The sequence below is a fragment of the Octopus bimaculoides genome, chromosome 2, assembly GCF_046866305.1.
Source record: "Octopus bimaculoides isolate indiv1 chromosome 2, ASM4686630v1, whole genome shotgun sequence".
Classification (NCBI taxonomy): domain Eukaryota; kingdom Metazoa; phylum Mollusca; class Cephalopoda; order Octopoda; family Octopodidae; genus Octopus; species Octopus bimaculoides.
The window spans coordinates 131,110,844-131,138,388 of record NC_142929.1 but is presented as its reverse complement, the minus strand read 5'-3'; the positions used below and the strand labels follow the sequence as shown (position 1 = coordinate 131,138,388).

The 27,545-nt window shown below is 34.7% G+C and overlaps 1 protein-coding gene across 1 annotated transcript in view; it reads left to right on the top strand.

The window, feature by feature from the left end:
* Window positions 1–27,545, top strand: part of LOC106875941 (ATP-binding cassette sub-family A member 2) — a 146,709-nt gene that overhangs the window by 55,672 nt on the left and 63,492 nt on the right. The window contains exons 3-5 of the mRNA XM_014924268.3: window positions 2,526–2,637; window positions 17,722–17,879; window positions 26,024–26,145. Of these exons, the coding sequence (XP_014779754.1) occupies window positions 2,526–2,637; window positions 17,722–17,879; window positions 26,024–26,145 (392 nt within the window). The remainder of the gene's footprint in view (window positions 1–2,525; window positions 2,638–17,721; window positions 17,880–26,023; window positions 26,146–27,545) is intronic.

Sequence of the window (27,545 nt, the reverse complement as noted above, 5' to 3'; positions counted from 1 at the left end):
ATGTGCTGTGTAGACCTGTCAAGCCAAGTGAGGCTGTATTTGTGGACGATATCAGTGTCAAGTAAATGGCACCCTTGCTGGTGGCACATAAAAAACACCCACTACACTCAGTGCTTGGTGTTAGGAAGGACATCCAGCCATAGAAACCTTGTCAAATCAGATCAGTGGCATGTAAAAAGCACCATTTGATCATTGGACCTCATGGAGGTCGTGACAGGTGACAAGCTTTGGCAATACAACGTGCTGTGTAGACCTGTCAAGCCAATGAAGGTTATCCGAGGCATGGTTATTGCTAGTTGAAAACTATACCCTTGCTAGTGGCATATAAAATACACCCACTACACTCAGTGGTTGGTGTTAGGAAGGACATCCAGCCATAGAAACCTTGTCAAATCAGACCAGAACTTGGTGCAGCTCCCTGGCTTAGCAGTTTTCAGTCGAACTGTCCAACCCATGCCAGCATGGAAAACAAATATTAAATGATGATGATAACAAGCACAGTCATGATTGTATAGTTCAGAAGTTCATTTCCCAACCATGTGGTTTTGGTTTCAATCTTTCTGAGTGGCACTAGATCAACCAAAGCCTTGTGTATGGAATAGGTAGATGGAAAGGAGCCTGTCATATATCATTTAGTATCTGTTTTCCATACTGGCATGAGTTAGATGGTTTGACTCAAACTGATAAGCTGGAGAGCTGTACCAGGCTCCAGTCTGATTTGGCTTGGTTTCTGCAACTGGATACTCCTCCTAATGCCAACCACTCTAAGAGTGTAGTAGATGTCTTTTACATGTTACTAGCACTGGCCATGACCATGATTTCATTTGGCTTGATGCGTATTTTCAACTGAAAAAAAAAAATAATAATAATAATAATAATAATCACAGCTTGCTTTATTTTATTGTTTCTGAATGTTACAAAGAGTGATTTTTGCCAATTTAACTTATTAATGGTTTAGTTTATTAAATTAAACCCAATGTTCTTCACATGATCTTTAGGAATAATTCCTGTTTTTTGTTGTTTTTTATGAGAGAAGCAATTCAATCTACTTATGTGATTTCTTCCATGTTTCTAGTGACTATACTGATTCTTTATTTCTTATTCAAAACCTAAGAACCACATATTGGAGACAATTATCTACTTTGTGCTGCTCTTTGTATCCTCTGTTCACACCAGGCATCCACTTCTGCCATCAGTCAACATCTTCACAAGCTATCTGACAACTTGGTTCCATTTAACACCAAAATATAAACATTTCTCAGTTATTTCAGTGGGAGAGGATACTACACCTTGCCCTCACATTTCCATTTTAGAAGACCCTTTTCACTTCACAAGATAGAATGTTTTTTTTCCTTATGTTTGATTTTTTTTTTTTTTTTTTTCAAAATTAAATTAGAGACTTAGATCTCTTTATATTGCTAATAATTACGTCAGTTTTGAGTATCTGTTGACTATCTACAGATCTTAAGAATACCTCATTCTGAAATTTTCTTTTCATTTCTAGAATGGTACACTTTATTTGATCACTGGTATTCTATTTAGAAGAATGACATTCATGATGGAACTAGTTTCTGGATTATCTCCTGCTGCTGCTTCTCTTGTTGCTATCATAGGCTACTCTGATAAACTTACGCTTGAACTTCCCCTCAAATCAATCTTACTCATTACATCCATCTCTCTGCTTCTTACAGCAGCATTCTTCACACATCAACAAATATGTAGTTTTTTTTTTTTGCTTTTTGTTTCTCCAAAACCTTCTCATGTGTTCTTGCTAAATGAAATTGAATTATTTGTAATTATATCCTTCTGGCTATATTATAGGGAAGGTTACTTTTTGGTTAACTTAAAAGAAATGACCTTTGTCCTTACATGGTATAAGTCGTCATAATCATTATCTTTATTTTGCATGTTTTTCCATACTTGTAGGGATTGGACAGATTGTCATAATTTGAGATAGTTCTTATAAAAAGTTAGTGCCCTCTTTGATGAGCCAGGGGAACTCTGTCAGTTATTTCCATTATATATCTTTGTGCTGGGCATATGTTGAGAGCAGATTAAGGTTTCACAATGGTATTTTTCCTTCCTTACTTTTTATTTTTTATGCATAAGCTATCTCATGTTTATGGTTGGCTTATGCTGAAGGCTACCACTTTTCTGTGTAGCATTTAAAACATTTTAGTCTTTCAAAACGTATTTAAAAAATTAATCTTTGTGAAAAAAATATTTTTCAAAATAAATGCTTTACATTCTTTTTGCAATACTCTCTTCTGATTTAAAAAAAATTTAAATGCTACTTCTTTTGGTACATTTTTATTAAAACATAAACTGAAATATGTTCTATTTAGTGTGATGATTCAGTTGGTTATTGTGATTAAATACAATGACAGTTATATTACAAAGAGTAGTGTTTTTCTGAAGCTCTGAATGAAGCAATTTATTCTCAAGTATCCATTTTGAAACCATTTTGATCACTTGTAATTATTATTCCACTATTTCCCTAACTTTTTTTTCTTCTCTCATTACAGGTTTCTATGCAGCAAAACCTTTACCTTCAGCAGGTGTTGTTTCTATTATGCAAGCATTTTGTGATGGTGGTTCCTGGGATGAAAATAGTTTTGTTACATTCCCAAAGAACAGGTAATATATAATACCAAGCATAATATTCATTCAAATTTTAAAGTTTTGAATATTTTTAATGGTTTTCGTTTATCACATTCTACAAAGGTATGTATAAAAATCAAATGATTCTTGTAGTTTAGGGTGATTATAATTGGATTTCTTGACAGAAAAAAAAAGTTTTAAAAAATTCAGTTTTTTTAAAATTTGCCTAATCAACTTAATCATGAATGACTTGTTATTTGAAATCCTATTTCATATTTAAATTGACTTTATTCCATATGCTATCTGCATGTAGGTAAATGTCCTAAACTTGTATATATTGTCTAAAAATTTTTTATTAAATATTTTTGTTGGTACTAGTTTTTTCCATTTAAAGCTCCTTCACTTCACTAAACATTGTTATCAATGGAACTCCGTCCAAGCATGGAAAAGTGGATGTTAAAATGATGACAATGATCCTTAGTTGCAAAACATAATTAACTCAGCTGTTTTATAAAGTATCATCAATAATATGACTTATGGGAGAATGCCTCGAGGAGTTTCTTTTTTTTTAAATACAAATATGGTAGAGCTTTGCACACATAATATAGTTAGTTGAACAGCTTTGATTAACTAATAATGCTGTGAATTGTGAAATAGCTTATTGATTATTTTCTTGAGTTAAAAGTTATTGAAGAGGAGGAGGAATGACATCAATAGCAAGCATTGCATTTAAGTGTTAGTACACTGGATATTAGGGCATCACATATAATACTGGTAATAACATAACTCATCAGTGTATCAATACTGGTTGATAGAAAACAATAGCTCCACTTCATTTAGCATGTCTGCATACTTAAACTGAGTAAAGAATTTTACTAGAAATTAGGTGTTACTGTATTTTGCCTTTTTAAAAATTATCTATGTATGTGCACTTGTGTGTGTATGTGTATTTGCATTTGTGTGTAGAGATCTGGTTTTATTTTTAAGAGAAATTTGGGAGAGGACTAGTTAATTATATCGACCCTTGTGTTTCACTGGTACTTAATTTGACCCTGAAAAAATGAAGGCAAGGTTGACCTCAGCAGAATTTGAACTCAGAACATGGTGACAGGTGAAATACCATAAAGCATTTCATCCAGTGTACTAATGATTCTGCCAGCTTGCCACCTTAATAATAATAACATGCTCTGATGCAGTACCAGGCAGTGGCTCTCATAGCTTTTGATCTTAACTGATTGGAAGTGCTATCATGTGCATGTTTTGTCTTCGTATAAAAAGATGGGCTACAGCAAATATTCTGCTCAGTACCACAGATTTGCTTACCAGTTGCTTCATCTTAACCAGTTGAGCTTGTCCTTAGTGGCTGACCAATATGTGCATCTCTGATCATAAGCAGAAGTAATGGGGGAGCATTGTAATCATGTGTTGAGAAGAATTCTTTGGGGTTTGAATAATTCACTTCTGAAAGCATGTGTGTTTCATTCAGCATCCTTAAACAGCCTTTATTCAGGGACCTTTTGAGCAGGGTGGGTTACTCAACCTGAAGAAAATTCTAACTTGGCCCCACCTGCATGGTCATGCGCTGTTTGTCTTGATATGAGATTACCATGTCATGCACATATGGTTGTGATACATGAGCCTGGTGTACCCTTATCAGATGGGTAGTCAATAATATTAAGGTGGCAAGCTGGTAGAATTGTCAGCATGCCAGGCAAAATGCTGCTAAGCATTTTGTCTGTCTTTATGTTCTGAGTTCAAATTCTTCTGAGATCAACTTTGCCTTTCATCCTTTCAGGGCCAATAAAATAAGCACCTGTTAAGCAATGGGGTTGATGCAATTGACTTACTCCCCTCCCCTGAAATCACTGGCCTTGTGCCAAAAATTGAAACCATTTATTATTATTATTATTATTATCATTATTATTATTAAGGTTGTGAGCTTTCATCCTTTCAGGGTCAGAAAATTAAGTACTAGTTGCATACTGGGGTCAATCTAATCGACTGGCCTCCTCCCCAAAAATTTTGGGCCTTGTGCCTAGAGTAGAAAAGATTATTGTTATTATTAAAGGTGGTGAGCTTTCATCGTTTTGGGGTCAATAAGTTATCAGTGAAACTCTGGGATCGATGTAATCAACTCATCCCCTCCCCCAAAATTGCTGCCCTTGTGGCAAAATTTGAAACCTTTATTATTTAGGCAGTAAGCTGGCAGAATCATTAGCACACCAGGCAAAATGCTTAGCTGTATTTCACCTGTTGCTACTTTGAGTTCAAATCTCGCCGAGATCCACTTTGCCTGTCATCCTTTCGGGGTTGATAAATTAAGTACCAGTGAAACTTTGGGGTTAATTTAATCAACTAGTCCCTTCCCCCCGAAGTTCCAGGCCTTGTACCTATAATAGAATGGATTATTATTATTATAAATAAGGTGGTGAGCTGGCAGAATCATTAGCACGTTAGATGAAATGCCATGCGGTATTTCGCTCATCGCTATGTTCTGAGTTCAAATTCCACCAAGGTTGATTTTTGCCTTTCATCCTTTTGGGTTCAATAAAATAAGTATCAGTTAAACACTGGGATCGATGTAATCAACTCATCCCCCACCCCCCAAAAAAATTGCTGCCCTTGTGACAAAATTTGAAACCATTATAAATGTGATTAAGTCAGCAAGCTGGCAAAATTATTAGTACACCTGACAAAATGCTTAGTGGCATTTCTTCTCGCTTTAATTTTGAGTTTAAATGGTGCTGAGGTCACTTTTGTTTTTCTTATTTTCAGTTGAGCACTATGTTAATATAATTAACTTACCCCTCCCCTAAAACTGCTGGCTTTGTGCCAGAATTTGAAATCATCATAAATGTGGGTATAATGTGTGTGAGAAAATGCTATTACTGAAAGTAATGCAAAGAGATTTACTTTGAGGATTAATGAGCTTTCTGCAAGAGAGAGAGAGAATGAGAAACTGAGAGAAAGCATGCAAAGGATTTAATGTTAATGATGTAGCATTTGAAATAAAAGATAATTGTTTTCCTGAGTGTTTAGTTTATAATCTTTGACAAAAATTGTAATCTTTCTTTGCATGATCAACAACTCAAAAAAAAAAAAAAAAAAAAAAATTGTAATTATAGAACTTAAAATCTTATAAGATCTAAGTTAAATGATATTAGAACTGACACTGGTCTTGAAATTATTTGCATGGTTAGACATCAGTTTTTAAATCTTTCCAATCATTTTCTTTATCTTTTTGCTTTCATCCTTTTTCTTTCTTCCCTTTTCTCTGTCATTTTTTTTTTTTACTGGAGAATTTAATTGGAGATTTCTTTCACAATATGTTTGTTACTTTCAAACAAAGGCCCACAGATATAATAATAATAATAATGAACTTATTGTATACAGTGCTCAGGTGAATATATCTGTGATACATCAGGGAGGATCAAGGAAACAGTTTTGTACCTCACTCTCTCTTGTCATAAATTAAAATAAAACCTTCAAAGTCATGGTGAAGATAAAAATTTCAAAACAAGTTTCTCCCTGTGAATCCCTACACATATATTGTTGTATTGCTAAAATGACGCCATGAAGACTAGGATTCCTTAGGGTCAGGAAATACTTCAGCCCTGATTAATTACTGATCTGCTGTAAAGTTCCAGAAAGAACCATATTTTGAGATAGTGTTATTGTTACATACTCAAACATTATATGCAAAAAACACCATTTAAGTGACTGGCAAAGATGCACTTTGACACACAATTTTTTCTACTAGGGCTTCTTGCTTTCTTAATTAGGTAGATGCTTACCATTCCTCAATCTTACCTGCCTAATCTGTCTCTTCTTCTGCCACTCACTCTCTTACCTCTTTGAGCTTGCATTAAACACTATACAATTCTTCTCTGGGAATGCAACCCTCTACAATTTCCTTACTTTCCAAGATTATTTTCAAGATCATTTTCTGCAAATACCTCCCCTAAATATCAACTACAGTCTGGAAGATTATCCACTTCTGAATAATGTATATAAATAAAAACTTATTTTTTTCTTCTCTTTCTATTTTGTTAAACCCCCCCCCATACTGCTCTCTCCCTCTCTCTCTCTCCACTGTTTTATTCTTTGTTTCCACAAAACAATGTAATGTTTGTAGCTTAGTATGTTTCATAATAAAAAACAAATCAATTTTTATTTCTCCAATTTGCTTACCTATTAAAAGATTTGAAATTAGTTTATAGTTCTCTAGGTTCTTAACTTTGCCTGCAACCATATTTTTCTTGTGTTATAACAAGCTTTAATTATTGACTTTCATTTTCTCATTACTTCTTCAGTTAATTTTAGTCATCCCAAATAAGGCCACAGCTACAGTTCATTTTACATGCTTTATTTAATTTCTCATTACTAATATTTTCTAACATGTTTTATTTTTTTTTTTTCTGTTAGCTATTCTAGGAAAGATTTCTTTTATGTATATTCCTTCAAGCAGTTTATACCATTCTTGCATTTTAAGAGTCTCACACTATACAACTTGACATCAAAAAGGAGAATTTCTTTTGTTCTTCATCTGCTGCATTGATCTGGCTAAAATATACTATTTTCAATGTCTTTATATTAACATATGATATTTAAGCATTTTAGTGATCATCATTTTTTCCATCTGCTTTTCGTGCTGGCATTTGTTGGATAGTTAGACAGGACGCAATGGGTTGGAGAACCACATCTTGTTCCAGTGTCTCAGTTTTAGCATGGTTTCTACAATCAAATGGCCTTTTTAATGTCAAGCACTTTTTGCAGAGTGTGCTAGGTACTTTTATTGTGACACCATCACTAGTAAGGGAGAATTAGGAGATAGTGGTTGCTTTGTGTGAGGTGTTGAGTGGTTAATGTATGATTGGAAGAGTAAGGACAGGTTTGTTATGGGGAAGATTGATGGCTTTTTTGCATTTTATATAAGTCAGAGAGGTAAATATGGTGGTGTTGAGATGCTAGGACATACCCTCAAGGTAACGTGTCCAAAAAAGTGAATGGAGTATAGAGACAGGGAAATTAGCATGAGTGGGTAAGGTTACAAAAGTATGAGGGGAGAGTGGGAGTTAGATTTAAACATGGGGTGGAAGTTGTCAGTTGTGTCTAGAAGATGAATATAATAAATGGTGAACAGGGATGGAGGTGATTGACGGTAAATATGAGTGGTGGGAATGATATAGATGTTGTTTGGGAGTATCTTGGAGAGGGAGTGATGACTGGCAACACAGAAATGATAGGAAATTGTAGTAACAGTTCTGATTTCATTATTTACAGCAGCAGAAGAATATAATAGATAGGAGTGTAATGGGAGGATTGAATGAAAGATGAGGGTATGGTTAAAGGTTATGACATGTGAGGAAAAGTGAGAGATGAATAAAATGAATGGGGAGTAGACAATGGTAGTAATTCTAATTTTGGCACAAGGTCAACAATTTTGAGAGGAGGGGGTAAGTTAATTACATCAACCCCAGTGTTTATTTTATCAACAAAAGGATGAAAGTCAAAGTTGACTTGAGAGTGAGATTTGATCTCAGAATGTAAAAAACTGTAAGCAATGCCACTAAGCATTTTGTCTTACATGTTAACAATTCTGCCAGCTCATTGTCTTAGGTTATAATGACAGTAAATATGGGTAGGAGTTGATGAGGGTAAGAATGAGATAGATGTCAAGAGGAAGTAGCTTTGTGCGGAGGGACCCAGCTATTTGCATAGGTGGAAGGAGAAGAGGAAATAAAGGAGATATATATAATATGGAGTTGCTTATGAAAATATGGATGATGTTAAAAATGTGATGTTATTCATCAGAAATATGATGACTAACAGATTTTAGTTGTTCAAATGAAATTTCAATGAGATAAAATCTTTAACATTCTTTTTAACGTTTCAGAATGATAATTCAGTCTTTTAGCATTTACTTAGCCATGTTTAAATTATTATCTAATATATTTACTTAAGATCTCTGAGTGAAAGAATTGAAACAATAGTATGACAAATGCAATGGAAAATGTTGTCTATTTAGATTGAGTCACTTGAAAATTAAATATTTTAAGTTTAAAAGTCGTATACTACAGGCATGTTGAAGGAATAAAAATTTAATCTTCTGGGAATCATTACAGCCAGTTTCATTTCAGTTTCAATAGATGTACTTCACTAGAGTATTAAATGTAACTGGACTCAAGGAAACTTATCAAAACAACAAACATAGTAAACAGTAATGCTTCAACTGTTCTCGTAACTTAGATACAAGGTTCCTTCATTAGTAGTTGTTGCAAAGATACCTCTTTTTAATTATTCAACCCTTCTAGAAACAGCAGCCAAGTCTCCTCAAATCATTCTTAAATATGATTCATTGAACAATGTAGTTACTCATCATCATCATTGTTTAACATCTGCTTTCCATGCTGGCATGGATTGGACGGTTTGACTGAGGGCTGGCTAGCCAGAAGACTGCTCCAGGCTCCAATCTGATCTGGCAAAGTTTCTACAGCTGGATGCCCTTCCTAACATCAACCACAGAGTGTAGTGGGTGCTTTTTATGTACCACTGGCATGAGGGCCAGTCAGGAGGTATTGGTATTGACCACGCTTGAATGGTGTCTTTTATGTGTCACCGGCAAGGGAGCCGGTCATGCGGCACTGGCAACAACCACGCTCGAATGCTGCTTTTTACATGCCACCAGCACAAGAGCCAGTCAAGCGGCACTGGCAATGATCACACTCGAATGATGCTTTTTGTGTACCACCAGCATGGAAGACGAAACTGTTTACATAGATAGATAATGAAATGAAATAAGAAAGTAATTATAATCTGCACTGAAAAAGAGGTTTTAGATGTGTGCTAGGTTGGAAAACAAGGTTGCTTACTCATGTATGGAGAAATATCATGACAGGAACACATTTGCTCAATCAGGGCTGATCTGAGTTTAAACAACAGATTACTGGTATTCATTTGATTGAACTCTTTAAGCATGAAAGTCATAACAGATCTCAGCAGGATTTGAACTTGAAACATTAGAAATGTAATTAATTACTGCATGTCGTTTAGTCCAGTATTGAATGCATTCAGTTACTTTACTAGCCTAAGAAGCATTGGCAATGGTAATAATAATTATTAAACTAAACCCTAAAGAGCAATCTGTAGATAAAAAAACATCTACTTAAGAGGCTGTCTTCCTCCTTTTCAATTCATTTATTTTAGAGATCAGCTTTGTTTGTTTAGCTGCTAGTTGCTTGTTTAGCTACTAGTATGACTAACTTGCTTTACTGCAATCAGTATAGTTTATTTTTGATTGTGACTTGGCTAGTTTCCTAGTAACCATTTTATTCAAGCACTCTTTATTTAAAACGGGCTTATTTTATTCTAAATGCTTGAAGGAACTACAGAAGATGAGATAGTGTATGTCTCAAATTGTACTCGGTAATTAATCTGTATTTCAAGATCTTTTTAACCAATGACAATGATGTTTAAAAAGAAATTTCTTTTACACAATGGTGTTGATTATTCTAGTTACCTGAAGTCTTCACAGTAAAAAAAAAAATTACTCAAAGTTATTTTCTTTTTTGTTTTTTTGTTTATTTGTTTTTTTTACAGATACAAAATTAGAGGACTAAGAACAAAACCTGTTATTTTTGGAATATTTAAAACTGAATATTAAAATTTAATAATGATAGCGGAGAAGTTTTACGTTAAAGACATTAAGGTCATAATGAGGAGTATAAGAACAAAACATCTGAAGGCAGAATATTATGAGTGAACTTAATTTACACCCCTGAGAAAATTATTTTAGCACTAGATTTGTTTCATTGTGGTAGTTATAAAGTAGGTATGTTAAAAAAATCATTAATTATAGATGTTAGAAATCATTATAGGGTAGTTATGGTTATATTATTCGATAGTTGAGATAATAGCATAATAATTAATCCCTAGTCATTGAGTTAAATCTGGACCCAGCAAAGCTTTCTTTCATTCAATGTAGTAAACTGTAAAATAGGACCAGGTGTAATAGCTGTGGAAGACATTCAGCTACAATATAACTGTTTTGATGGTATGAGTATGGAAATAGAAGCAGCATTTTTAGAAGTGTTGTTTGTGTGTGTCTGCACTTACACACTATTAATGGCATCTAACCTTGCCTGTGATGGTGGAAGGATATGTATATATATAAATATATATATAAAAATATGTATATTATACACACACACACACACACACACACACACACAGAGTGGTGCTCCAGCATGACCACAGCCGCATGGCTGAAACGAGTAAAAGAGTAATACATACAGGTGCAGGCATGGGGTGGTAAGAAATTTGCTTCCCAGTCACATAATTCTAGGTTCAAACTCACTGTGTGTCTTTTATACCTTTAGGCTAACCAAAACCTTATGAGTGGATTTGGTAGACAGAAACTGAAAAAAGCCTGTTGAGTGCATGTCTCCAACCATCACTTGACAACCAGTGTTAGTGACTTTATGCCCTTGTAACTTAGGGGTTCAGCAAATAAGTAACAGGCTTAAGAAAAAATAAGTACTGGGATCAATTTGTTCAACTAAAATTCTCCAAGGTGATGTCCCAGCATGACTGCAATCTAATGACTGACAGAAGTATCATCATCATCATCATTGTTTAACGTCCACTTTCCATGCTAGCATGGGTTGGACGATTTGACTGAGGACTGGTGAAACCGGATGGCAACACCAGGCTCCAATCTAATTTGGCAGAGTTTCTACAGCTGGATGCCCTTCCTAACGCCATCCACTCAGAGAGTGTAGTGGGTGCTTTTACGTGTCACCCGCACGAAAACAGCCACGCTCGAAATGGTGTCTTTTATGTGCCACCCGCACAAGCCAGTCCAGGGGCACTGGCATATGAATATAATATATATATATATATATATATAATTCGATGACAGCACCACATGACTGGCATTCGTGCTAGTGGAGCGCTAAGAGCACCATCCAAGTGTGATTGTGGCCAGGGCCGCTGCGTGGACCCCATGCCGGTGGCATGTAAAAAGTACCATTCGAGCGTGATTGTTACCAGCGTCACCTTACTGGCACTTATGCCAGTGGTACGTGGAAAACACAATTTGAGCGTGGCCATTGCCAGTACCACCTGAATGGCCCTCGTGCCGGTGGCACGTAAAAGTACCCACTATACTCTCGGAGTGGTTGGCGTTAGGAAGAGCATCCAGCTGTAGAAACTCTGCCAGATCAGATTGGAGCCTGGTGCAGCCATCTGGCTCGCTAGTCCCCAGTTAAACTGTCCAACTCATGTCAGCGGACCAACCATCCTACCCCCTGGAAAGTGGACGTTAAACGATGATGATGATGATGATATAGTATGTGTGTGTATACATGTATGTAAACACATATACGAGGTGGTATCAAAAGGTTCCTGGACTAGTTATGTTTAAAAAAAAATAGCTTATTTACCTAAGTTTTAACATAATCCCCTTCGAAATAATCACCTTGTGCAGCAATACACTGGTCCCAATGTTCCTTCCACTTTTGGAATCCGGCCTAGAAGTCGTTTTCTGTGAGTGGGTTGAAGCCAATGGTGATTTTATTGAATAAATTTACTCTTTAGTATTTCAAGATATTTTGATAAATATATCTGTTAGAATGAGATGTCAATGTTATTTTCATTTTTGCCTAATTTAGGCGACAATTTATCCACCGCACCTTGCATGTGCGCATATATATATATATATATATATATATATATATATATATATATATATATATATAATACATACACACATATGTATATATAGACTCAGGCATGGCTATGTGGTTAAATTCTCTTCCAAACCACATGATTTCAGGTTTAGTTCCACTGTATTTCACCTTGAGCAAGTATATGTGTATGTATTTGTTATACATGATTTCTGTCTTTATATGAAAGGATAAGAGCTATAGATAGATAGATAGAGAGGTGGGGTAGATAGGAGATAGGTAGAAGATAAGTGTATAGAATTTTGAGAGCTAGCGAGGACAATAGTAGTTTTGACATTTATGCAAAACTATAAATGCTGTTTTTTCATAACAAATTCATTAAATTTGTGTATTCATTTTTACAGAACCCACTCTGTGTGTGTGTGTGTGTGTGTGTGTGTGTGTGTGTGTGTGTGTGTGTGTGTGTGTGTGTGTGTGTGTGTGTCCATGTGCATGTTTTAGACTTCCTTTATGCCTTGTCCTTTGGCCCAAATGTTCTATGTGTTTGTGTGTGTGTTCATGTGAATGCCAGTGTCTGTGCTGTGAATGGATTTATATTTATCTCTAAAAGTTGTATGTATGTATGTGTGTTTTCCATATGTCTATGTGTGGCTTTGTATGTTCTTTCTATCTTCCATTTCAGCAATGGTGACAACTCTTTGAAATGTTGTTTTGAAGCTTCTATGAGTCATATTCACTTGAAATATTTTTTTGCAAGCACAACATTATGTAGTAAAACATTTTCTCTTCACAATGCTTTGCTTAGTCTAAAATTAAGGAATCTTCAAACAATTTTTATTTTGGTATCATAAAGAAAACATATAATCATAGAAATTAAAAATAACACAGTATTTTTCAATATATTTTTGACTTAAAATTATTATTAGGAATACTATATTTTTAGTTCTAGAGCTAAAGATTACTATTAAAGGTATTTGAAAGTTAATTTTCTGTATTCTGACAATCTAATCATAAGAGATATGAAAAGATTAAACAGTATATCTGACATGTCACTATCATTATTATCATTATTTTTATTCATATTCTTGTATTTTCCCTTCTTCTGAATTATCAGTCACATTTCAGCTCCTTCTCACAGCTTAGAGACACAACACTTTTCTCAATACGTTCTGTTCCAAGTATTGCTACCAACTGTGTACTTCCTATGAAGTTTAAGATTTGCAGCTTTTCATACCAGAATATTGCTTTCTTTAAGATGGTCCCAAGTACACTGATCACAATAAATCTCACTTGCATTTTTGAGGCTCTATGGATGTTTAATTTCCAATGTTAGATCTTAGTACTTCTCAACTTTCTTGTTTTGTCTTCACAATATTCAAGTCTGCAGGTATAGCTATGTTGAATGTCTGTTCTTTGGGCTCCTTCTATAGGAGAGTGATATCTGGTTAGTTATGTTGCAGTTTCGTATCTATGTAGATTGGCATATCCCATGTGAGTTTCATCTGATCATTCTCTGCTACTGGAAAAGCTTAGTGCCCATACTTCCTACACAACTCCCAGTGTATTTGCACTGCCACTTTGTCATGGTATTTTCTAAACTCCTTTTGGACCAGTTTTGAGCATCCATTAATTGTATGTCTATCTCGGATGAATTTTCATGTAATCTACAAAAAGGTGATACTACTGTCTTAAAAATGCTACACTTGATAGACTTGGTTTGTAAGGCTTGTTCTTGAGCAGCAAGGATCAGTCCTGCTGTCTCCTTCTTTAAAAATCCATGTCTTAACCATCTCCAGGATTCTTCATCAGCTTCATTCAATGCTTGCTGGAAAAACTCTCTTTGTAGAATTCTGTCTTTCCAGTTGATGATCTTTCCCTTATTATTCCTCAATTTGTACTTCTGGAGGGTCTCATCATTGTCCTTGATCACCTCACTCAGTGCAGCCTTCAACATTTATTATTGTTATGTTGTTGAAAATTGAGTTAGCTTGTAATATACCTGGTAAATTGTATTAGGAAAATATGAAATAATTAAGCTATATCCATTGTTAATTTCATGTTGCTGAAGACTGAGAATTTTTTCTGTTTTATTCATTTTTTTTTAATGATTTACTAATGAGAAAGGTAGTAATCAGGACCTTGATGAGAGGGATGGTAGGAGGGAGGGAGAGAGGAAGAAAACACACACTTAGAATGTAAACCTGGACTGAATGCTGGCAACAGCAGACATGACTCAAGACATCACCAGGTGTAAGTCCAATCGAGTGTCAGATTTTGCCTACTACCCAACAACCTATATAATCTGACAGGCTTCTACAGAATTTCTATCTTCCAAATTTCATTGACGAAGTTTGGATCAAACCAAGGTTATCAGAGAGGATATTTGTCCAGTGTGGCTCACAGTGGGATCAAGCTCAGAACAGTGTGATTGTGAAGTAAGCATCTTATCCACACAGCTATGTCTGCTTTGGATTTACTTGTCATATTGTTGACAAGTGAGCTCATTTCTCTAAGCCTTTGAAATTGTAATTTGGGTTCATAAAGTCTTTTCTGCTTTGAATATTTCAAGAAACATCAATTTCAACCACTAGATAAGCTTATATAATAAACATTGCCGAATCGAAGTTATGCTTATCGAACATGCTGTCTTTGCATATTGATGTCTTATGAAATAAAGAGCAACCTACTTTATTATTCATGCTTTGTATTCTTTATCATAAGATGTTTGTAACCTGGCTTTCCTTAGTTACAGGTGAAAGCAGCTGTCAGAAAATTAAAATAAAACCTGAACTGCAGATAAGGCTTGGTGAAGAAAGAATTTGTTCTTTATAGAGTCTCTAATCTTGTTTGATTAATATAATACTATTTATTTAACCTCACATTGAAAGGGTAGTGTAAGTGACATTGAGAGGTCATGTTGCAACTTGAAAATTAGATGCTTAATATTTAGCATGAAAAAAGGTATAACACAGAATAAAGGGATGCTTGACTAGTGTAAGTAAGGGCTTGACAAAAGTGACAAGCAGGGGAATGAGCACACATTTTATAAGAGTAGTTGATCAAATAAATGACTTTCTTAGTGTAATTTAGTATGAATGTTGTTCAGCTCTAGGTAAATCCTGATCAAGCTTAAAAGAAATCCAACTATTACTAACTTGTCTTCTTTGGTGTATGTAGAGTCCTACACTTCTGGAGGGTCTCATCATTGTCACTGATCAACTCACACAGTGCATCCTGCACTGCATTATCTAATATATTCTTTAAGGCAGTAAGTTGTTTCAATGGGGATTTGGTTGCTATTTCTAGCAGGTGAAACAATCACATGGAAACTGCTAAGGTGGAGCTCTATGAAGGTAGCACTGCTTAAGGAAATGTATTCAAAGCCTGTAGGGTATCAGTAATTTTCTTTAAAGAATAAAGCAAGTCACCTTTATGAAATGTGATTGTGTTAAGAACCATGAAATTGTAAGACAGAATAGTTTGTAACATAAAGAAATAAGTCTCTTTTTAGGGATAATCTCTGAGAAGTTAGGTTGGCAGCTAGTTTTTCTTTGAAATAAATAATGCAAGTATCCTGGTTTTATTAAATGTTATCAGGTTGTTAGGTTTTTATAAAAGGATATGATAAAAATGTTTGGAAGTGATTTAGCAGGACCCGACAATATTAGCAATTAATTGAGCCTGGTATCTGAAAGAAAAGTGGATTCATTTCTAATAAAATAATGTTTAGAATTAGTGATGTTTGTTAAACTGTTATGTATGAAGAGGAAAAGAGTCAGTGAACTTGTGAGGCAACTGAAAATATTTACAATGCTGTAGTAATGTGCAGGTTTGACACATGCATCTTAGTATAGCCAGTAAAACACTAATAGAAGCAAGAGATTAGTTATAGGTATAATCCATAGGAAGGCATTCATCCAGATGTTTAACCAGTGACATTTTGTCAATACTTTTCATTATCACAATCCGATTTTTATTTTAATGATTTCTTGATAATTTGTGTCAGTAAGAAAGATCTTCTGGCTTACAATGATTACTAATTAACACAAACCTGACATTTCCTCAGTTATTGACACACTACTTGTTTTGTTTTTTTTCTTCAACAGAAAATTTGGGAATGGGGTGGAATCATTTATTATTTTTTTTTAAAGTTCAAAAGTCAAGAAAATTATTTGAATTTGATTCTCTCAACTGAATACCTCTACATCAGAAAGTTGATGTCTTGCTATTATTGTATTAGATTTTTATGGTGTCAAATTGGCAGTTGTTAGAACATTAGACAAAAGACATCGTGGTACTCACACCTTGTATTTCCAGTTCAAATTTTGCTGAGGTTAAATTTGCTTTTTATCTTTCTGGAATTGTCTAGGCTGGTGGACTGGCAGAAATGTTACAGCATTAGATGGGGATGCCCTTCAGCAATTTTTCTAGCTTTTTGATTGGGGTTCAAATCCCCCACCAGCCTACTTAGGTGGTAGACTTAATCTGTTGCCCAGCTTAACATGTCCACTTGGTCCCTTTGACTCCTCAAATAGAGGTCCCTATGTTGCATGCATTCAGACCAGAACTCAAATTTGAAGAGGCCTTGCAAGAAATCATGGGAACTGCTCTTCTTGATTAGAAGATAAAATAAAAGAAAGAGACTGACAGCCAAAGAATCAGCTGGTTATATCCTGCTACTGCAGTGTTGTGTCCATGATCAAAACATATTGACCATTCCATTTATCTCTAAGCAAGTGCCACATTCATTACTGTAAGCCATAACAACACTGTAAAAATAACATTTTATCTTCTATCATCATACAGCTTGATGGAAGATATGCTTTGTGGTGTCTCTAAGAATCGATGGATTGTTGCAAGGTCTCTTGTTTGAGTTGAGCTGGTCAATGAAAATACACTTTAGAAGTATGCATTGCCATTGTCGAAGTGCATGGTTTTATTAACATTGCGTAATGTACATGTAAATGTCTTTATTAGCTGTGAGAATAACAACTGAAACAAACAAACATTTAACTTGATACATAATATTTGGTGTTGACTAATTACAAATGAATAATGTTAATAATTGCTGACTGAGAGAAGAAAACTATTCTGAACATATATATAGAAAGTTATGTGTGTAACATGATGTGGTCAGTCCAAAAATACATTCATCTGTGCAAATCTCCAAAGCAATTTGTGGCATCAGTGATCCATCAGCAAGAGTGGAGGCACATGAGTCAGTTGGCTACCTTCAACACTCTGTGATTGATTGAGTGAGCACCAAAGATGGTTTTTATGCAGGACAAAAAATTAAATTTTAGAGCATACTAGAAAACTCACAACATGCCACTTAGGATAATGTACTCTGTTTTCTGATGTATTGTTTCAACCTCAATTATTTTATTAATTAATGTATTACTTCCTAATTTTCAAGCCATATAATTATTTCCAGAGTGCATGAATTTCTTGGTGAAGTTCAATCTGTGGCCAAAGACAACAACTTTTTTGTTCCTGGATTTAGTCCCACTGAAATGGATGAGATTCCTGGCATTTACAAGAGTATCATTGACAATCCTGCTGCTTTACATGACAGCTTTAAGAATGCAAAAAGTAAGTAATGGTTTTAATTTTCCAAATAGATGATAATCTACTACTTTGACAAATTATTTTATATAATGTGTGTTACATCAGTATGATTGACTTTTTTTTATATGAGAAACAACTCTTTTAAAAAATTTAATGGAAAAAGAATTAAAAACCTCAAGCTTATATCATTTAGAAATACAATATAGATTCTTATAATATTTATTTTTGCCTATGTCCATTGTGTGAAAATGTATGTTTACATGTGTTGAACAGCTGATAAGTACCTATCTGGATAAATGAAATATTTCCAAACTCCATTTTTGATTTGATGGTGTTTTGTATGGTTAGATACTCTTTCTTTGAACAGCTTCTATAAATTAGGCAGTCAGTATTATTATGGCAGTCACATAGTTGTCTAATCTAACATTCTTCCCCTATTTCATGTTGATTTTTCTTTTGAATGTTCTTTTGTTGGATAGGTTACTTTTACTACATGGTTCATACCCTACACTCTTCATTTAATACATAAACAAACTACTTGCTGTCAACTGTAACAATGCTTACTTTTAATGCAGTCAATACCACACATCACCTCCTCTTCCTTGCATCTCACACACAAGTATCCACTATATGTCCACTACATGCTCCTTGAATATACTCTCACCTGCCATCTATGTTCCTTTTTGTAACTCGCTATATCCACCTGTATGTATCTTTTTCTCTGTCAATGTACATCTTCTCTCTTCACCTCATCTTCCTATTTACTACTTTCTGGAACTGCTGTTCTAACCCTTTTCTTTTTTCTTTAAAGTGTTACCCCTACCATTTCCTCCTCGATGATCTACTTCCATTTTTCTTACATTCACCTAAACTGTAACTCCATGCCTCCATTTCATTGCTTTCACTTTTTCCTCCATCTTTGCTACCTGTCACTCTCCTTTTACACTCTTGTAAACCTACCCACATTCCAAGCCATCTTTGATTCAATTCTCTGCATCTGTTCTGTCTCTATCCACCTTCTCCCACCCACCCCTCGAGGTAACTCCCTAATACCTCATCTCCACTTTTTTTTCTCCCTTACCTTCTGGGATAGCCATGTATCTCCTCTACAGCAAGACACCTCTTCCTGTTCCTCTGTCATACTTTAGTTTCTCAACATCTGACACAAAGCCACCTCCCTCAATACTGCACTCCCACTCTGTGAAAAGGGTCTGGTCTTGTGAGTTATTTGGTGATCCCATGACTGCTAGTACAAAGAAGAAAAAAAACACCCAGTACACTCTGTAGCATAGTTGTGTTAAGAAGGGCATTCAGCCTCAGAAACCTTATCAAAGCACACATTAGAGACCAACACTGTTCACAAATTAGGCAGATCTTGTTGAGCCATCCAATCCATGCCAGTATGGAATTGTGATGTTAAATGATGATTTGCTATCTCCTACAATCTTCATACTAAACTTGCATTGTTTCAATGAACAGATTTCGACAACTTACTCTAAAACAAGCACAATGATCTAATTGCTTTCCAACAGCCCCAAAACAACTTATGCCAAGGAAATAATTGTACCTCACCCTCTCTAGTCTTTGACAGCATGCAATTAAAACCCTCAAAGCCACTATAAATTCTAAGCTTTACAATCTGAGACCTCTCTCACATAATAGCACTCAAACTGCATCCTGAAGACCTACATTTCCTGTTTAGAAAACATTTCAACTCTGAACAGCTGTTGACCCTCCTCAGGTATGATTCACCATGGAGTGCTAGGTGTATTTGATCATGTCACCAGTACTAGAGTTTGTTATTGACAAGACACAAAACTAAAGACTCCTCTCAACCCTGTGTGTTCACTTTTCAATCTCAACAGAATGAATAGAAGAGGACAATTGCAGAAGATTAACTTGATTGAGAAAATATGAGGAGGAACCAGGAATAGAGCAGAGGGAGAGGAAGAAATGGGAGAGATTATGCTTTAGAAAATATTAGCAGGATATACTGAGGGAGATGGTAATAGCAGAGGGACACAAACAGTAACTATGTTTGCTGAGGTGGAGAAGTGTGTGAGAGATACAGGTAGATAAGATGACTGAACAGACAGAGCAAGTGATGGATAGTTGTAGAAATAGTCAGTGATAAGAAAGTGTGATGCAAGTCGATGAGTTAACTGTTGAAAGAGAAAGATATTAAGTGCTGAGGAGCATATAAGATAACAGCAGGTTTGGGCAATCCTTCATTATTCAGACATCGTAATGTGCAAGAGAGATACAACGATGGTGATGTGGGAGATTGAATGTGAACTGATCTAATGTTTTCCGTCATTACATGAGTGACATGGGACAATGAATAGAAGTACTGAACAGGCAAGAGGAGTAGGAGGAAGCCTGTTGGTGAAAAATGTATATATATTATATCGGAGAAATATTGTAGATTTATATTTGTTATAATTTTTATTTTGGGCCAATACTGAGTGTAATAATGTGATGATAATGCATATATGTGTGAACAACAAGAAAACCTATATCTGAATCACAAGGAGCTCAAAAAATGTTTGAATTTTTAAAATTAGGCCCTGATATAGAAACATTAATGAAAGTCTTTATGTGGTTGCTTGGCTTGCTTGAAATAACAGCAATATATCCTTCAAATTAGATCCTATGGCCTTTAGGAAAGGACAGTGTAATTCTTGATACAAGCTGAATAAAAGATGGGTTACTTGCAGTTTGTGCACTTTTGATCATAGATTTGCTGACCTAAGGTAACCGTCTTTTTGTATATCCATCGTTCAATTTCAAGAGAATTTGGCTGCTATTTTTAGCAAGCTGAGTGACTCCTCTCTCCCTCCATAGGGGATGATAATTTGTTGAAGATAATGCTTATTTCAAATTTACTCTTGTTTTTAAAGTGCTGGGAAAAATTCAGAGAGCTCCCACCTCTGCTGGCAGCAAAGGGCCTCTCTCTCAAAGTGAAAGGCAGATTGTATGATGCCTGTGTGCAATCAGCCATACTACATGGCAGTGAAACATGGGCTGTGACAGCCGAGGACATTAGTAGGCTTGAAAGAAATGCTTTGCTGGATGTACAATGTCAGTGTGCTTGTTTGACTGTGTGTAAGCATCTTGAGAGAAAACTTGGGTATAAGAGGCATCAGATGTGGTGTGCAAGAGAGACAACTGCAGTGGTATGGTCATGTGATGCATATGGATGAGGACAGCCATGTAAAGAAGTGCTGATCTCTGTGGAGGGACTCTATGGTAGAGGTAGACCTATGAAGACATAGGACAAAGTGGTGAAGCATGATCTTCAAACTTTGGGCTTCACAGAGGCAATGACTAGTGACCATGACCTTTGGCGATATGCTTGAGAAGACCCATCAAGCCAAGTGAAATCATAGTCATGGCTAATGTTGGTGTCACATAACTGGCACCCATGTCAGTAGCATGTAAAGAACACTGTTCAAGCATTGAGTTTCATGGAGGCAAAGTGGCTGAGTTCCTTTTAAGCATTGGGCCTCACAACGGCAAAGTGGTCGAGTTCCTTTTGAGCATTGGGCTTCATGTAGGCAAAGTTGCTGAGTTCCTTTCAAGTGTTGGGGCCTCACAGAGGCAATGATCGAGACCTTTGGCATTATGTTGTGCTTGAGAAGATCCATCAAGTTGAACAAAATTGCAGTCGTGGCAGATACCAATGTCATGCAAATGGCACTTATACATATACTGGTGGCGTGTAAAAGCACCCATTACACTCTCAGAATGGTTGGTGTTAGGAAGGGCATCCAGCCATAGAAAACATGCCAAATCAGGCTGGAGTCTGGTTCCGCATCATCAACCCTGGTCAAACCGTCCAACCAATGCCAGCATGGACAACAGACATTAAATGATGATGATGAATGTATATTGATTAAAGATCATTTCCATACGAACATATCATTCATAGCTTATTCCATATTTCCTTAACTTAATTACTCTTGATATTATTTCATAAACATTTCAACTATCAGGTTTCTAAATCCCAACAAGCTTTCTGAAAAAAGCTACCTAGCTGTGACTATTTATGAAATATCATATTTAAATATTTTTCTTTTCATTAAAATCCATGAAAATTTACAAATACCTGGGTTCTCGAGTTCTATTTCATCATTATAATCTTACTATTCGTTATTTTCTATAATGTTCTTGCTACTGTTGCATTGTAAAATGTTGCTGTTTTTTTTTTTTTTATGACTGATGTATTTGTATTTTGATGTGTGTGTATTTTTGAGTTAAGGCTGCTCTCTCAATATTGACCTGTTTGAATTACTAGAAACACAAAGGTCTTGCTTCTCTCTATGATCTTGTTTCTAGTGTCAACTAATAAAGGTATTAATTATTAGTTTAATTCAGACGGCTTAGAATACCAGTCACTTAGTCTATAGGTTTTGAGTACAAATTGAGATATTTGTCTACCTAGCTGTAAATAATTATACAGTTCAACTTGGAGCACTTACCTGTGCTCTTTCTAAGGGAAGATTATCATTTGAGCATTGGAAAAAAGTACTTTGTGTTATTTGTTCCAGCTCTTTACATACTGAGTTCAAATCCTGCCATGATTGACTTTGCCTTTCATTTCACCCCTCTTCCTGCATCCATAAAGTTTCAGTTAAGTGCTGTTGTCAATAGTATTAACTAACCCCACCACCTCCCAAAATTACTGGCTTTGTATCTAAATCAGACCTCATTATTATTATTATCATTGCCTTTGTACTGCTTCTAATACTGAAGATGTACTATGGTGTCAGCTGTTCACTACAAGTGAACTAAGGTAACACCTCTTATTTTTCGAGCACTTTCCGGAGTATTCGAGCAGTTCCAAGCAGTGCTGTTTTCTGCAAGTGCTCCACCCTTATTGTAGCCCCTATTTGTTCCACGTACTTGCTCACTGTTCCCAGGGCTCCAACAATTATTGGCACTACTGCTACCTTTTTCATTGCCCACAACTGCTTAACTTCCCAAGCTAACCTGTCATATCTCTCAACTTTTCTTTCTTCCTTATCACATACCTTGTTGTCAGCTGGGCATGCTATATCTATGATCCAGCATAGTTTGTTTTCTTTCTCAAGACTATGTCTGGCTTCCTATTCTCAATCTCATGGTCGCACTGAATCATAAAATCCCATAAGATCTTTGCATTTCTATTGCCTTCAGGTTTGTGGTCGTACCAATTTTTTTGCTCTGTCAAGTCCATACTTGTTGCAAAGTGTCCAATGGACAAGCCTGGCTATATTGTCGTGGCATCTATCATTATCATTATCATTATCATTATCATTATTATTATTATTAAGGTGGTGGGTTGGCAGAATCATTATAGCACACTAGACAAAATACTTAGCGGCATTTTGTTCATCATTGTTTTGAGTTCAAATTCTGTTGAGGTCGACTTTGCCTCTCTTCCGTTTGTAGTTGATAAAATAAGTACAAAGTTGAGCACTGGGGTCAATGTAATTCATTAGAGCCCTTCCTTAAAAAATTTCAGGCCTTGTGCTTAGAATAAAGGAGTATTATTAGTATTATTAAAAATATATTGGTGGAACTGTTAACAATTCAGAAAATCAACTGGCTGGTCTATTCCAGAAGACTTTAAGGCTGGGGCCCATCGATAATTTCCAGAAATCCTTGACCTGGCAGTGCTACTGTGGGTATCATAGCCTGTTTGGGATAAACTCCACAGGTATGGTAATATCATTAGGGATTTCTGCTTGAGATGCATGCAGAGTGACAAAACCATCCTGCATGCACTCATACAATGTTTGATATGTGGAGTTACATCAAACGGTTGCTATCACATGTAGGATGGATCTGGTTGTTGACTTACTCCATTCTGAAGATTACCGAGTTGCTTTCCTTTGTTTGGGAAAAGCAGGCAGTTTTCCTTTGTTTTGCTGGTGGTTATGGTAAGAAAGGTTTTGTGATGGATAAGACTGAAAGGACTGAAGACACACTTTCCTCTTTGGCTAAGTCCTCATTGACTTTTTAAAATTCCATTTGAAAAGGAAAGTGAGGGTTGATAAGGAAGTGCTGCTCTCCAGTAAATTTGTTGGAAAGTGGGTGAATGTGATAAGGATGATCCAAATGAACGGGCCTGCTCTAAGTTGAGTAAGAAGGTGGGAGGAGCACTTTTCATGGTACTCCTGATGAGTAAGGTGTCTCAAGATCTGCAGGATTCCTTGGTTACCCCTGGGTGGTGTTTTTCCCCTTCAATTGGAGAATTTGTTAAATTCCATGTTAATTGTTGTTTCAATTGTTTATATTCTTTTTATGTAAATCCCTACTGTTCTTTTCTTAGCATTGTCTTAAATGTTCTTTATCTTTACATTCTGAGTTCAAATTCTGCCAAGGTCAACTTTGCCTTTCATCCTTTCGGGGTTAATAAGTACCAATTGAGCACTGGTATCAAAATATTTGACTAATCCCCTCTCCACAAATTTCAGGCCTTCTGTCAACAGTAGAAAGAATTATTATTATTATTAGTACTACTACTAAAGCAGTGACTGGCAGAATTATTAACATGTTGGGAAATATGTTATGGCATTTCTTTCAACCTTTTACGTTCTGTGTTCAAATTTTGCCAATGCCTACTTTGCCTTTCATCCTTTTGAGGCTGATAAAATAAGTACTAGTTGAGCACTGGGATTTATGTAATTGACTTACCCACTCCTCTTTAAATTGTTAGCCTGATGCCAAAATCTGAAAATATTATTGTTATTTATTTTCTATTTTAATAGAATAAAAATCAATGTTAAGCTCTTGCAAGAAAGTGTAAATCATTTTCATTTTTTGATTTGGTTGTATTGATTTTTATACTTCTGCAATAATATCCCATTCATTGTAATCAATATTTTTTCATAAACTGAAATCAGTTAAAATATGATTAAAAATAATTAGATGAACTTGTGTAAAATTTCAATATTCAGGAATTCTGTCATTCTTTTTTGGAAGCTGAAGAAACATTTTATATTGATCTGTGAAATAATTTTTTTTTTTCTGTTTCCATATAAAAAATATTTCTGAATATTTAAGATTTACACAAGTTCATCTAAATATTTTAATCAATTTCAGAAGTGTATTGAGTTTAGGAAAATAGTTAATATAAAGAGAGATTTTTCATTTAATTGTCACTACCTATTATTAATGTATTTCAAAATGACTTCTGTTATTGGTACAAGCATATATTACGATACAACTATTTGTATTTTCTAGCAATTAACATTATTGAAGCTATTGATATTTTCTATTAATAATAGATTAAATAAAAATAGAATTAAACATGTTTTTGCTTAATTTTATCAATGGCATTATGGTAAATAGTTTTATTATCAAACTGTTCCTGAAAACTTTAGCCTACCAAAAATCTTTCTCTATAACCTTCTAACCATACACTAGGTGGTTTTATTCCTATAAAAACTGTTGGACCTGTCATCACCTATTAATTTCATGCTCATTGTCATGTATTACCAAATCATTTATGCCCCGCCCATTCTTCTCTACAATATACCTTTGTGAATATCGTCACTATAATTTCAGTTAAACCTTATTTCTAATTGTTACAGAAAGACATTTGGTTTGCTTAGTCTTTTAACTTTAGTTTTTAATATTTTATATTACTATTACATAAAAGGATTTTATTGTAAAAGTATATATACTAAATTTAAAGTATTAACATTTATAAATGTTAATACTTAAAAATACCAAGTTATTCAAAGTTGATCATTTGAATGGTAACTGATATTACAGAGAAACCAACTGACAATGGTTGAGTTCACCCACATTTGTTCTTAACAAAATCTTCCATTCTTTTCTAAATTAACTTTAGAAATCTGAAATATTTTATGCTTGAGCAGTCTTTTATAAATTTTAAAAAGTATATTAGAAAATTCTAATCCATGATTAAAATAACTTTTCATAGTTATTAATGTCAACATCTTAAATAGCTTTTAGCAATTATCTGGATAAACAATTATACTGTTATTTCTGTGATATCAATAGCAAAAACTGAGAGAGTATTTAATGAAAATTATTATGTTCATAAAAATGATCTATTTTTATCATATAACTGTTTGTATGTATGTATATATATATATATATATATATAAACCTCAATTTGTAGTTTTTACTATACATTTTGTTTTTTCTCTCAGATTTTCATCTTAATTCTGTGTTAAGTAACACCAATAAATTGGAGCACTTTCTTGAGCAAAACATGTCATTAACAAGCAAAGAAGCTGAAAGCATCCTGGATGCTTCCGTTAATGTTAAAAAGGTAATTTTCAGCAAGAAAATCTAATTTTCATTTTATGCTTATCATTACCTGTATATCTTCTGTAAAACTTTATAAATATTGTAAGTAATTGATATCAATATTATCCAAGACATTATAAATGAATTGAGAAAGTAATTAGAATGTTGCTGTTAATACTTAAATAGCTTTATTAAACTACATATAGTGTAAAAATCTGATAATTTTGTCTAATTCTTATTTGACCATAGTGGTATATAAGGTTTCAGAAATAAATCTTTCACTGATTGAGAATGGAATAATGAAATAGTGTTGCAGAAACACTAAACCAATTTGTCATCAATGTATACAATCACCGTAATGTAATTTCTAGAAAGTGGGAACACCTCTTTCTGCAATTCATTTCTGAAAGTAGGAATTTTGAAGAAATGAGCCCATATAAACAGAAGACACTATATGTTTGGAGCCCCTTACACAGCTCAGTGAGTGAGCAAAATTGTTACTTTAAATACAATATTGGGAATCACAAAGAATAATATCAACTGTATACTGGTACTCAATTCACAAACAGATTAGTGAGTCAGGAAGTAAACTAGAATGTCAAGGATTTGGGATGTATATTGTGACTCGATTATGATTATAACATCATTGATTCTGTGCCAGTGGCACATAAACACCCATTACACTCTTGGAGTGGATGGTGTTAGGAAGGACATCCAGCCATAGAAACCTTGCTAAATCAGATTGGAACCCAGTGCCCACCACCAGTTTTCAGTCAAACCGTCCAACTTATGCCAGCATGGAACGTAGATGTTAAATGATGATGATGATTATACTTTATGTATCTATAAATACTCCATGCTGATGAAGCAATCAAAGATTAGAAGGTCCAGAAAATATGGTTATAGCCAATGTGTACTGCTTATTACAAATGGAGAAAATAGAGAGCATGTTTAGCACCCATTCATATTGATTCTATGCTGAATAAAAAGTGCCAAGTATGGAGCAATGGAACTCTTCTGCTATGAATCTATTGTAATAGTTTGATTAAACTGGAAATCGTATTTTTTACCATAATCATTTTTCAAGTTATTATATTGATATTCTTTTAAGGTTTTCATTTTATTTATTTATTTGATATTTTTATTCTTTAGTATATTATATTATTTTCATATTTGCGTGTACAGATCAATTAGAAACCTATTAGTATGTTAGGAAAAACAAATAAGCAGTCACTAGTTTAAGAACTAATTTGTTGAAGAAGGATTTGTTTTTCCCTTTACATAAGCCAAAACAATTACTGACCAGAAAGCCAGGACATGTTATGAAAACATTCAGTGTTGTCATTTTACTTTTTATAATTTATACATTAGTCATAATCTTTCTAATTCGTAACTGAGTCAGCATCAAACTTTGAAGCCTCT